General features: G+C 38.2%; 1 protein-coding gene and 2 pseudogenes across 3 annotated transcripts; 1 reads left to right on the forward strand and 2 right to left on the reverse strand.

The window, feature by feature from the left end:
• The first annotated feature begins 917 nt into the window (after positions 1-917).
• LOC147293579 (receptor kinase-like protein Xa21 pseudogene) lies at positions 918-1,795 on the forward strand (annotated as a pseudogene).
• Positions 1,796-4,052: 2,257 nt separating this feature from the next.
• LOC147293580 (cytochrome P450 CYP82D47-like) lies at positions 4,053-11,507 on the reverse strand. Of its 3 annotated transcripts, none has more exons than XM_086231409.1 (3): positions 10,494-11,507; positions 10,158-10,418; positions 4,053-4,415 (listed from the first exon to the last, which is right to left on the reverse strand). In XM_086231409.1, exons 1-3 carry the CDS (start codon positions 11,484-11,486, stop codon positions 4,053-4,055), a joined length of 1,617 nt encoding a protein of 538 aa, XP_086087535.1. In that variant the 5' UTR covers positions 11,487-11,507. The 3 variants fall into 3 exon arrangements, with proteins under 3 accessions (XP_086087535.1, XP_086087534.1, XP_086087533.1); XM_086231408.1 differs by having other exon boundaries at positions 4,053-4,403; positions 10,131-10,418; XM_086231407.1 differs by lacking the exon at positions 4,053-4,415 and having other exon boundaries at positions 9,795-10,418.
• A 925-nt stretch (positions 11,508-12,432) lies between these two features.
• Positions 12,433-13,860, reverse strand: LOC147293581 (xanthotoxin 5-hydroxylase CYP82C4 pseudogene; annotated as a pseudogene).
• Between the last annotated feature and the right edge of the window lie 521 nt (positions 13,861-14,381).

Here is a 14,381-nt window from a genome sequence, read left to right on the forward strand (position 1 = left end):
AGCTTGAACCTCAAGGTGGAAGTTTCACCTACTTATTGACACCTAGTATAAATAAGAGAGTCCTTAATTCTTATTTAGCTTGGCATATACCATGAAATGTCACCCCTGTGTGAACGAATTTTGTTGATAACTTAGGCTCAACACACCACAAAGGATATCGTTTCATCCCATATTTAAATTCGAGATTACACATTTTTAATTCTGCCATTCATTCAAGCTTTCCATTACTCATGAATTTACGAGTCATTGTATTTAGCATAGCTCAACTGATGCTACTTGTGCTTGTAAAATAATTGGACCCTATCACCATAAAAATATTAGAACCAATATATATCAAATGTGATTTTCCTTTTTTTAGTAACAATTGGCATTCATGAATTCAATATATATCAACTGTGATTATTTTTTTAGTAATAACTGGCGTTCATGAGTTTTGAACTCAAGACCATCTTCAACTAAGGAAGGATTGGGTGTCATCAACTAGACCAAATAGTCATTGGCACCAAATGTGATTTCATAATAAATTGTGTGTGTGAAAATGTGTTTACCCTATCTTATTAAATATTTAATTTTGTAAATGAGATGCAATTTGATATTGCATTATGCTTGGATCCACCCCGGGTGAATCTCCATATTCACCCCAATTGTATGCACCAACAATATGCTTACACCTGTCATTTCCATTAAAAAAGGAATCACCAAACATAAAGGGAAAAAAAAAAACATCGTCAACTTCTTCATCGTTCTCCTCCCACTTCTCTCTCGTCATTGGTGGTCTTTGCCAACCTCCACCAACACCAACAATTACTCAAACAAAAGAATTTTTATGCATCAACAAGCAAATACACTACTGACAGTTATGCTAATTAATGTTATGTCCAAAAATCTCCGAAGACTAATTGTTTGGCCGACGGGTAATGTTGACTTGGGAATCGAACTCTGGATCTCAAAAATCAAAGACAACACATCATTTGCTCAAATATATTCTTCCAACCATTGCATCAGCATTAATCCTAATAGCTCTCATTTATATGTACTTGACAAAGTTTCAAAAAAGAAATTCAGGCATTCCAAGTTCAGTTGAATGGGTAGAAAAAATTGAGCATAGAATGATATCATATCAAGAACTTCGTCGTGCTACAATTGACTTCTGCGAAAGCAACTTACTCGGAGTGGGAAGTTTTGGCTCTGTGTACAAATTTGATGGAACAATTGTTGCTGTCAAAGTTCTAAATTTGCAAATGGATGGTGCTTTTAGAAGTTTCGATGCAGAGTGTAAGGTGTGGCGAACAATCCGCCATAGAAATCTTATCAAGGTCATAACTGCTTGCTCCAGCCCTGAGCTAAGAGTATTGGTGCTGCAATACATGCCTAATGGCAGCCTTGAGAAGTGGTTATACTCTCACAACTACTGTCTAAATCTTCTCCAAAGAGTTAGCATAATGGTTGATATTGCATCTGCTTTGGAATATCTTCACCATGGCCATTCAGAAATGGTAGTGCACTGTGATTTGAAGCCTGGCAATATCCTTCTTGATGAAGACATGGTTGCACATGTGGGAGACTTTGGTCTTACGAAAATTTTGGCAAAAAATAAGCATGCAACACAAACCAGAACTATTGGTACACTTGGCTACGTTGCACCAGGTAAGTCCAATGCTGCATTTTTTTTTGGTAAAGTAATTGTGGAGAATTATAAGCACATAAATTTTCCTTCTGCATGTCTTGGTTTTAATTACAGGGGATAGGCTTAATTTTTATTTTATGGAATGGACCTTGATTAGATGCATCATAAGTTACATTTAAGAATCAGATTAATTATTTGATTGCTTAATTTGTTTCGTTAGATTATCACTAGATACTATTCTGTAATGAAACTCTCATTTTCTTTGGTGTAAAGTGCTAAAGAGTATAAAAAGACAATGTGTTAACCATGATAATAATCAACTATAAAAAGTCAATTTTCTATACAGTAGCATGTTTAATTATGTAAATAATTATAAACCCCCTAGATAGAGAAAAAATCTCTCATAACCCCTACCCAAAATCTACCTCTCCCATAACCCCCAATCTTACACTTAATATTTTCCTAAACCTCCTAATCAACTAATACACAGACAAGTTTGACTCCTTATCTTTTAATTTTCCAGTTTTACCTCTTTTATTTATTTTTAATTTCCATAAAATTTTAATTATGTTTTTTTTTTTTTTAATTTATTGTAATTGAATTCTTAAATTTAGTGTAATTGAATTTCTGAAATTCAGTTTCAGAAAAAAAAAAAAATCAATTTCACCAAAATTCAGTTACAGTGATGTCAGCGCGCGTCAATGCGTGTCAGGGTGCGTCAGAAGGGTAATTTAAGATTATAAGTTATAGGGGGTTTTGAGAGAGTTTCTAGATGGGTGAGGGTTTAGACAAATTTTTTGGGTGGTTAGGGGGTTTAAAATTACTCACTATGTTTAATTTAACCATTGTATTTTTACATTTTAATGACTTGATTATTAATTTCATGAAATTGATTTGTTATATTAATAAAAAATTGTTCGTATGATTAATCATCTTGGCATAACGACAAGTCACACAAGGCTTAATATCATGTCGTTTGGGCCTAAGCCCAAAAGCTAAGCCCCTCCTAGGCTTATGGGCTCCTAGGCATCGACTTCCTAGGCCCAAAAGCTAAGCCCGTCCTGGGCTCCTAGCCCCTGACCTCATAGGCTCCGGCCTCCTAGGCTCCGGCCTCCTAGGCTCCGGCCTCATAGGCTCCGGCCCCCTAGGTTCCGGCCTCCAAGCTCAAGCCTCATAGGCTCCGGCCTCCGAGCTCAAACCTCCTGGGCCCTCGGCCCGTGTCAACTCATTCGGATCCTCGAGACAGGTGACACGTGGCGGTCCTACAGTGCGAGTCATCACAAAGGGACACGTGTCATCACCAGATTGGTCGACACTCCTCCAAAAGTACTATAAAAGAGGTACTTTCTGTTCACAAAAGGACAACTGAAATCATTATTATACTATTCACTCACTCTGCTCTCAGATTCTCTGAACACTGACTTGAGCGTCGGAGGAGGTTTGGCCGGTACCACATCGGTGCCCTTCCCGCTCACTTTTGTGTACTTGCGCATGGTGCTTTGAATACTACTCTTTCTCTACTATTCACCAGTCGGACCCAGCTACCTGTTCCTGCCCCACTTCGACGTGTCATCCACTCAGTGGTAGGTCAACGGGCCCACGTGGTTCGACTCGACGTTGATTGCTTTACCATTTTTCAGCATCAACAAAGATAAATGTAACTTTGGGTCATTTTGATGCATAAAATATATAGTTGCGTAGCAAAAGTATGGATAAGCATATAAACCATCAACCATGTTGGCCCATCGAAACGTACTAGAATAACTAGTAGAGCTATGGATATCCAAAATTATGTTTTGAAGTAGACATGAATTTGTACATGTATATATAGCCTTTATAGGTATAGTGCTTCAGTTTATGCGCATATATATATATGATCATAAGCATGCACATCGTCTCTTTCTACTGAAATTTGAAGGTTGATACTCGGTGGTGTACACTAAACACTCTGGCATGGGCTGACATGTAACAAGGAAAAAAGATGATATGGGGATTGGACTGCGTAGCGCGGCCCAGCATGGTGTGTTGCATGTTTACTTTTGGGCCATTGGCCTCCTTGTAACAAGGAAAAAAGATGCTCTTTGCTTCCATGTATTTTAGGCTGTGTTTGTTTTTGCATTTTTACTTTTTAACACTCAAGAATGGGTGGATGCTTCCCATGTTTGGCAGAGGTCTCAGCTTAGGTATTTCATAGATTTTCAACATGAACCAACATTTAACAATTTAGAAATTTGATAAGAAGATGTTTTTGTATTGCTTGATTCAGTTACATCACATGGAAAGGAAAATCAATAGATTCTACCTTCCTCTTCCTAAAGCCCCCCCCCCCCCCCCCAATCTTAATTATTAGAAATATTGATTATATAACTTAAGAGTCCTCTACTCCTCTACCATAATCACATACAGTATTTATATTTAGTAAATTTTATCCATAAAGTTTAGAAGACAAGCGGGCTTTGATGAGAACTTGAAGAGGGGTGGCCTTGACGTTTCTGATACCAAAGCTCTCAGTCATATCAACTGGTGCATTGGAGGGAGTCCAGATTTGAAACCCATGTAGAAAACTAGCCAACGCAAATTGCACCATTTGAAGCCCAAATGACAAACCGGGGCATGCTCTTCTCCCACTACCAAATGGAATCAACTCGAAATGCTGACCCTTAACATCAACATCCTTGTGGGTGGTGAGAAATCTCTCCGGCTTGAATTCAAACGGGTCGGGCCACACTTTCGGGTCTGTGTGGATCTTCCAAAGGTTGGTGATCAACCGGGTGCCCTTTGGGACATATTACCCACCTATGGTGCAGTCCTCCGTTAACTCACGGGGTCCGGATAATGATGTTGCAGGGTACAAACGCAGCGCGTTTCGTTCACTATGGCTTTCATGTAGGCCAACTTGCTTATATCTGACTCGGTCACAAATCGTTCTCTGCCGATTTGGGCGTCCAGTTCATCTTGAACTCTTTCCATGCCAGCACGTGAAGGTTGTTCAACAATAGTGATATTGCCCATGTCAACATCACCATGGTGGTATCGCTACCTCCTGCAATCATATTCTGCAAAAACTTTCTATAAAAGTAATTGGGAATTTCTTAATATAACCAATATTGAGAATAAATGTCGACTGTATTGTGAAAAATTAAAAATACCAATAGGTCAATAGTTAATTAATTATGCTCAATTACAAAATGCATCCACCAACTATAGATGTTATTTCAGATTGGTCCATGAACAAAAAAATATTTCAAATTGGTCCACTAACTAATAAAAAACTACAAAATAGCACATTTATTATGAATTTCGTCAAAAAATGTAGTTAAATAACACTTTGGACAAAGATGACGTAAATTTTTTGAATAATGTGGACACCAAATTTGCTCCACATGGATTAATAATGTCATATTGATTAAAAAAAAAAATTAAAAAGTAACAAAACTTTTAAACCCTTTAAAAATAAAATTAAATATGACATCATTAATCTATGTGGTTTAAATTTGATACCCACATCATTCAAAAAATTCACATCAGCACTGTCTACACTGACATTTAATGTCCTTATTAACGAAATTTATAACAAATGTACTATTTTTTAAATATCTATTAGTTAGTGTACTAATCTGAAATATTTTTTTGTTCATGAACCAATCTGAAATACCCCCTATAATTGATGAGTGTATTTATAATTGAGCCTAATTATTTATAGAGATAATTAGGCTTAGGTCCTTTAAAAAAATAATTTTTAGATGGAGACCAGAGATGTTTTAAAATTTATAAAAAAATCTTTTTAATTTATAATAAAGTCATTTTAATTTATAAGAAAATTATTTTAATTTATAATAAAGTCTTTCTCCGATTTGAAGGGTATTTCCCCCTATTTGAAGGGTATTTCCCTTTATAGGGTATAGAGTGGGGCTTTGTAGAGACTGCATGTTAGGTTTTAACTTCGAGATTTTAGGTGGACCTAAACTTTGGAGTTAAAATCTAACATAAAAACGTCAATGAAGAAAAATAAAATAACTTAATTAAAAACTCTAAACCACTACTGATTTTAGTTTAAAAAATACTTATAAAATGTACTGAATTATAAGCAAGGAGTAAAATTTCAAAATTTTCGCCGAAATTTTCGTTTTTTTGGGGTATGAAAATTTTAACACTATACCAAATTAATTTCGTTTAAATTTCAAAAAATTTCGCCCAAATTTTCGAGCTGGGAGGCGGAGCTAGAGGGAGAGAGGGGAGGAAGTGGCCAGCCGTCGCCGGAGGAGGGCGACAGATCGAACAGAGAGGTGATTGGGGAGGGAGGTGAGAGAAGAGAGGAAATCTGGGAGAGAGAGAGAGATCGAGGAGGGAGATGAGGAAGAGGTAGGCCAGAGAGAGAAGAAATTTGGGACAATCACAGTGGGACTGGGAGAGAGAAAGAATAGGTGAGAAATTAGAGGGAAGCTTGATAGAACCGCCCCCGGATTTCACCCTGAAACCCGGAGAGGTCCTGTGGGATTCAAAATCAAGGAAAATCCTACCGAAAATTCGGTAGAACCTCCCCTGAAAATGAACTAACCCAAAATTTATAAACATGTAAAAACACTTCTATGTCTTTCAGCCACCTCTACCACAAACCAAAACAATAAGTTCTCATTCACCAGAGCACAACAAATTCAGAGCATAACTAAATTTCCATTACACTATAAAGTTAACTCCTCAACTTAAGAGAAATGACGATGAAGATCTGAAAGTCCTGTCTCGACGTGGTACGGCCCAACCTCAGCGATCTATAACACTTGGGGGGAAAATGTTATCAACAAAAATAAAGAAAACGTGAGATAACTCTCAGTGAGTGGACAAAATAAAGAAACAAAACATTAAGTGATTCATCCCTTCAAATTCCTTTAAAATCAAATCTCCACTAAGACCTCACGTCACTCTTTGAAAATCCCCCAGTTTTAAAATGCTTTTGGAAACACGTTCAAAGTTGTTTTCATAATTTAATAAACCCAACAGAAGCACAAACCATTTATCAAATAAAATTCAAACCTTTAAAATTCTGAATAGTTTATAAATTTAAAATAAACGATCGCAATAAAACTGTATAATACATATATAATACAACACACCAAGTAGTTACCCAAAGCATCTGTCATACATGCGCAGAGCCGAGAATCTATCATACACATGCAAAGCCAGAATTTCTGTCTTACGTGCACGCAGAGCCACCCCCAAAGGGTCAAGCATCACGACACACGGCCCAAAGCCTATGTGTGTGCCGCAATAGGTCTCAAAGACCTATCTAATCTGATAACCTGGAGGGTACTGCAAGGGTGGTTTGAAAACCATTTTTCCATAACCCAAATAATAGATCCTTTTTTCCACCAAAAATAAATATCATGGTACTTTCCCAAAAGAAACTTTAAATCCATAAGCCAACATACGAAATTCGAATCAAATTCAATATACATAAATCAAAATAATACTTTTCGACAAAATCGAAATATTAAATGAACCTTGTATATAAAATGAGAAACCAAATTCCTTTCCCAAAGCCCAACAACTCGCTAAAACTAACATGTAACTATATGGTTTAAAAACTTATTTATGAACACATTTGAAATTCGAAATCTATCGCCATTGATCAAATCCCAAATCAATTCAAGATATTATGCATAATAGAATTAATTTATAAGATGTGCAAACCAATTCGGAAAACAAAAGTCCACTCACAGTATTTGCCGAGCTATGCTCAACCCCTTTTTCGGAACACGTTTCTAAATCACAAACCCTCACTTGTTCGCCACTAACAGTAAACCAAGAGATGAAGCTCCATCGACCTAATACAAAAGTAATCGCTCACTTTAATAATCGAGGATTAAGTATATATATATGAATTTTAATTAAGAAACTAAAACGACCAAACGACCCTCGTGGTGTAAGTGAAGTCTCATACTAAATTTCCATGATTTATCTCATCTTATCAACTCAACTCAAATCAAACGTACAAAACCAACTTATACCTCTTGTGAGAGTTCATTCGACAAATGATACGGGGTCGGTTTTTGCATTGAAATTGAAGTTTGACTCTCGATCGGTTTCTGGGCAATAATTTCCGAGTCACTGCAACCTGCCCACAACAACGATGTACCATCAAACACTATTCAGAGTTCACGCAAGGTAATATTTTGGCTGTTAAATGGTCAAAATGGACAGTAACCACCACGCACGGTGGCTGCCCGGCCCCAAACAACAAACAACACTCACCAATACGCAATAGGGATCCTGGGATTGGTCTCTGGGTGTCCTAGGGAGGCTGATTAACAAGGGAAATCACCCAACCCGCCGCCACAAGTGGCAGTTCCGATGGTGGCAGCGGCGGCAAAATCCTGAAAATACCCAAAATCCACTCTAATTAAAATAATTTAATTTTAATTATGAAGGGCCTATGATTTTACATTATGGACATATTATGGACTATGAGATCAACTTGTGTACATATCATCATTATTAGACATGTAGTCTACATCATGCAGATATAATTTATCTTCAATCACTGGCTCATATCATATAGATGCAGAAAAATATTAGGGTCGGGCATGACATGTTTAATTAGTAATATATGTAAACTATTTTTCTAATAAATTGAGATCACATATGGTATTAAAAATATATATAATACCTTTTGTATTATTCATAGGAGTAACATATATAATTGCCAACATTGATGAGCATGGAAGATGGGCACAAAACGACAAGGATTGAACAACTTTAACAATTAATTGATGCTAACCAGGAAAAGATCTTGAGAGACTAGTACTTAATTGAGTAATTGACCGACTACGGTTTACTTTCGGTACGTGCTAAACTTCCATACGTACGTAATGGTGATGGAGGGGAGCACGCAGCCATTGATAAAAAACTATGTAATGGATCGAGGATGGAGCACGCAGCCATTGATAAAAAAACTATGCAATGGAGGATGGAGCACGCAGCCATTGATAAAAAAAACTATGTAATTGAGGATGGAGCATGCAGCCATTGATACAAAAACTATGTATAAAACTATGTAATGGAGGATGGAGCATGCAGCCATTGATACAAAAACTATGTATTTAATTTGTCTGCTTGCTAGTTTTACTTTTACCAGACTGAAGAATAGTAGTGCATGCTGTACCAAGAATATTCAAACTTGAAGGCTGGTCAGTCACGGTCTAATATTATTTGACAATATATGGCAAGTTTATTTCCAAGCTTAGTGAATCCGGCCACTAGTGACATTCAATGTACTTATGTCGCAGAGCTGGACCATTTGGGTAAGATACAATAATTATCCTCGTGTCAAACATCGAACCCTATATATATGCATCTCACAGATAAATGGGAAGGATTTAATTAATCAGTTAGGATAATACTGGATCCTTTCCTTGTCAAATTTATGTTGATCGATCTGCACTCAATTATTCATGAGAAGATTAAATAAATTTGTATCAATTACTATTTTGATCCCTGATGTTGGCTAAAAGTGAAGCTCAATAGTACTCAAAAGTGGAAGATTTATTAAATATGTATAAGTGAATCTCACTATAAAAGTGGAGCTCAATAGTCAAAAGTGGGAGATTTATTAAATATGTATAAGTGAATCTCACTATGTACAAGTGGGCTTGATCATCATGTGTGTTTAATATAGTTTGCGGTGCAGTATTAATGACTTTAGATGGAGAAAAGTTATTATATTTGGTAGTTGCGTGATCTCATTTTCAACGTATATAATACAACTTACAGAGCCAGTAATTTCTCCTAAAATATTTAATGAAATCTGGCTGTTTCTCTTTAATATTTTGTAAAATCATTTGTACAAGTGAGCTCATTGTGTTTTTATCAGTGCCATCCGGATAATAATAATATTTAAAAGTAAAGATATCATTTTTCTTTTTAATCTGGAGAAAAGAATTTGAGTTTAAAATATTTCTAATATTGTAGTGAGGAATATTACTAAATCAATAATTAATTAGTGTTAGAATATGATTTTAATTAATGTTTGCAAGTGAGAAATTTATAGAGATTGTCATTATAATTAAGAAATACACACGTATACATTCAATGATTACATGTTATTTCACATTAATCCTAGCTTATTCATATAGTAGAGTTGAGCATTAAATTCACATTAATCTTAATCAACTCATTCATTAAGATTCGGAGACAAGCGTGGCTTGACGATGACTTGAAGCGGTGTGCATTTTATGTTTGAAAGTCCAAAGCTTCCTGTCATATCAACTGGTGCATTTCCTGGAGTTGTGATCTCAAACCCATGCAGAAGACTAGCCAGGGTTAAAAGCGTCATTTGAAGCCCAAAAGTTATTCCGGGGCATGCTCTTCTACCACTACCAAAGGGCATGAGCTCAAAATGCTGACCCTTAACATCAGTGTCCTTGTGGGTGGTCAGAAATCTCTCAGGCTTGAATTCCATCGGGTCGGCCCAAACCCGTGGGTCGGTTTGGATCTTCAACAGGTTCACTAATAGCCAAGTGCCTTTCGGGATATGGTACCCTCCTACAGTGCAGTCCTCTGTGAATTCTCTTTGGCCCGAAATTGGTCCAGCTGGGCATAAACGCATTGCTTCTTTAACTGTGGCTTGCAGGTAAACCAGGTTGTTGATATCTGATTCATTCACTAGTCTTGCTTTGCCAACATGGTTGTCTAGTTCTTCATGGACTTTCTTTAAAGCTTGAGGGTTGTTCAACAACAGTGAGAGTGCCCACGTCAGGGTCACCATAGTTGTGTCACTCCCTCCAGCAATCATACTCTGCAAAATGTTAAATGATACAATAGTATTTCATTTATTCAAATTTAAATTCAAGGATCCTAGCATTATACGTACCAAACATGTTGCTTTGTTGACGGTATCAGCATCGAAGCCTGCAACATCAGTTCCATTAAGAACTGACAGCATGACATCCATGAAATCTTGCTCACCTTTAGCCTCATGACCCAGCTTGGCTCTTCTCTTCTTGTGTTCGGCCAACCAGTCCACAACTATACTGTCCAGTTCTTTTGCAGTTTTCTTCATAGCCTTCTGAACCCCACCCAAATCCAACCATCTAAGCCATGGAACAGCATCTCCCAACACAAACTGTCCCAGCAAATGAACCATCTCCCTCATGGCCTTTTGGCACCGTCGTTCCTCTTTCTCCTCATCACTCAAATTAGTACCACCAGCATTAGCAACAACATTATTAAAGTACCTTTTTCCGGAAACCATCCTAAAAATCACGTTTAGAGTCAAATCGTTGAACCACTGCTTCATCTCCACCGAAAATTGACCCGACCCATCTTTTCTTTTGACCCATTGCTTGTACAGCTCTTTCAAACTCATCTCTACTTCAGATACTCGAACATGTTTGAGTAGCTCCAGCCTGCGGTTTGAGAGAAGCTCGAGGGCAATAATTTTGCGCATTTCACGCCAGAAAGGACCGTACGGACTAAACCCGAGCATGGCGTAGTTGTAACCCAAAAGTTTGGCGCCAATAGTAGCGGGGCGGGAGGAGACAACTGAGTCATTGGTGGTGAAGCAGTCCTTGGCGGCCTCCCAAGTGTTGACCACCAGAGCAGAGTGGACGCCGATATTGATGGTGAACACTGGTCCGTACTTGTCAGCCAAGGCTCCCAAGGTTATATGGGGAAGCTGGGTCGGGTCGGATCCTCCGAATAGGTGGAGATGGCCTATTAGAGGCCATCCACCTGGGAGTTTAGGTGGTTTGGGACCCTTATTGGCTGCAGCTGATTTGGACCTCCTTATGGTGAAGTAGGAAAACACAAGTATGGCAAAGAGTCCTGCTATGGCAGTGTTTAGGTGTGGGAGAGGGAAATCCATTGTACTACTATCTTTGGCTTATTTGGCTAGCTAGTTTCAAAGCTTAATTCGATCTTATTAAGTGAGTATATATAGTTTTATATCTATCAGTGGATGATTTAATATTTCTTCATAAGTTTGACCCAGAATAGTAATGCGTAGGCTAGGAAGCAATTGTCATTCTGGTTATAAAACCAAAAAGTTCAGCAAAAAAGAATTATTTATACCACAATTGAAAACTATGGTATAGCTAACATTACTTCATAAAATTTGAGCTTCACTTCAAATTAATTTGAAGATAATTTTTTGACCTTTGGATTTTCTCAAAGGTTGCTTCGAAAAAGATATATACCTAGCTAAATCCTATATATTTAATCTTATCCGATACTATATGCTTTTTTATTTCTGTACAAGATAGTGTCAATCTTTTTATTTCTACATACTTTTTCTTGTGGTTTATTAACATTCAGCACTAAAAGTCTCTAAAGAGGGGAAAGAACAAAACAGAAGAGGTTGAAAACTAGCATCTTAAGAATCTTTGCTTTGAAAATTCATAATTATCATGGAGGCTACTGGCCGCCTTAAGATTAGTCTTATATATCATGATACTTCGATATTAATTCTTCATTGTACCTTGTCTAAACATAGATATATGGGCCTACTATGTAGAATGGGCACATATGAGTTGTACAATGGACCCATAAATATTTCATTCTTTTTCAATGCAATTATTATTACATTTGAAATAATTTCATAGAAGCCACAAGGCAAGCAAGACAACAAATAAAAGGCTATATATAAACCTCCTTTATGAACAACATTCCATCTTCCGTTATTCAAATGCGCTTCAACGAAAATAAAAATTTTATATTGCATTTTATGTGTCTAACTCTCTTATTAATCACATAACTTAGTACGTGATGGATAGAAAAACACAATAAATGTATATATCTGATTCATAAAAATTTTACTCCAAATAAAGTATACTAGGGAGGAGTGGGGTGAGGAGGACTTGTAAGGGAGTTGCTTTGGGAATGGTTAAACCCGGACTCTCGGTCATGTCCACAGGCTGGCCCAATGGGCTTTCAAACCGAAAGGAATGAAGCAGACGAGCAAGCGTGAGGTGAAGCACTTGAAGTGCAAACGACACACCAGGACAAGACCGTCTCCTAGACCCAAAAGGAATCAGTTCAAATTGTTGGCCTCGAACATCAACATTCGAATGGCTGGTCAGGAACCTCTCTGGTTCAAAAGCAGATGGGTTGGTCCAGACCCTTGGATCCCTCTGAATCTTCCACACATTTACCACCTACAGTGCAATCTTCCAAAGCTTCCCGCGGTCCTAATAGGGGTCTAGCTGGGTACAGACGAAGAGTCTCCTTGATAATGGCTTGAAGATATACTAAGTTTTTAATGTCTGATTCATCAACTTGCCTGTCTGTGCCCACATAGAGGTCTAACTCTTCTTGTGCCTTCTTCAACACATGGCCATTGTTGAGCAGTAATGAGATTGCCCATGTTAGAGTGCCTGCTGTGGTGTCACTCCCACCCAGTATAACCGCCTGCTTTCACAATTATTTGGTAAGTAAATTTAGCGAGTCTAGAAATAGTGATGAATTAATTATTATATCAAGTTTCAAAATACCAGACAGGTGGACTTGATGCTGGTATCTGAAGTGTAGTCAAAATTTGAGAGGTCCCCTTTCTCCTGAAGAGACAACATGACATCAATGAAGTCCTCGTCGCCTGCTTCGATCGGTCTTGACTTCACCAGAAATTCTCTTCTGGCGATGCTCCTCCAGCCAGCCTCCAAGTATGGCATCCAAGTCATTGGCAGTCTTCTTCATTGCCCTCTCGTGCCCCTGCAAATCCAACCACCATAAAAACGGACAAAAATGCCAATCAGATGAAAGAACTGACTAATTGCTTGCTGACACCGCCTTCCCTCGCCCTCATCACAACCAGCTGAGGCACCAAAACAGCGTTTTCGCGCCACCATCCTGACCACCACATTCAGTGTCAACTCCTCTAACCAACGATTCATTTCAACAAGCAGAGGACTACGCGACCCATTTTGGACCCATAAACTATAAAGTTCCTTTACACCCATGTCAATCTCAGAAGTCCTGACATGTTTGAGCATCTCCAGCCGTCGATTTGAGAGAAGTTCAAGGGTGGCGATCTTCCTCATCTCGCGCCAAAAGGGGCTTTAAGGCGCGAAGCCAAACACAGCGTAGTTGTAGCCCATGTGCTTGGCAGCCACTGTGGTGGGACGTGAAGCGAGTGCCTTGTCGTTTACGGTGAAGCAGTCCTTTGCCACTTCCCAACTGCTCACCACAAAAGCTCGGCGACTGCCAAGTCTGATGTTGAAAGTTGAACCATATTTGTCAGCCATTGCACCGAGCGTTCGGTAAAGGAGCTGGTCTCAGCCGCCTAGAAGGTGGAGGTGGCCTATAATTGGCCATCCACCAGCAGGTTCAGGAGCCTCTACTCTACACTTGGAAGCTACAGCCGCATTGGTCTTTCGAAGCAAATCATGAACACAACCGCAATATTCAATTTCCTATTGGCTAACTTAAACTGCGATTATTAATTTATTACTACCAGGAAAAATAAAATAAAGAAAAAAAAAACTCCGTGGGCTGAACAATTGACGCGTGAGGCCCAATCTCCGTATATGCTGCAAACCCAGGCCCAGTCCTAGAAATTTTTATTCCCGAAACAGCCCTTCCGTTTTAGTTGTTTACATGAGATGGAGATGGAATCATTAATCCCGGCCAGTGACATGAATCGAAATCTTTATCTAACAAATAATAACCAAGTAACAGAACGGTATTGGTGCATTTGAGTATTTCTCTTGCATGATAGCAAAAAAAGATTTATTGAATAAAACCCAGTAAGACAATAAGTCAATGA

This window comes from Dryas octopetala, chromosome 2, assembly GCF_963921425.1.
Source record: "Dryas octopetala chromosome 2, drDryOcto1.1, whole genome shotgun sequence".
NCBI lineage: Eukaryota > Viridiplantae > Streptophyta > Magnoliopsida > Rosales > Rosaceae > Dryas > Dryas octopetala.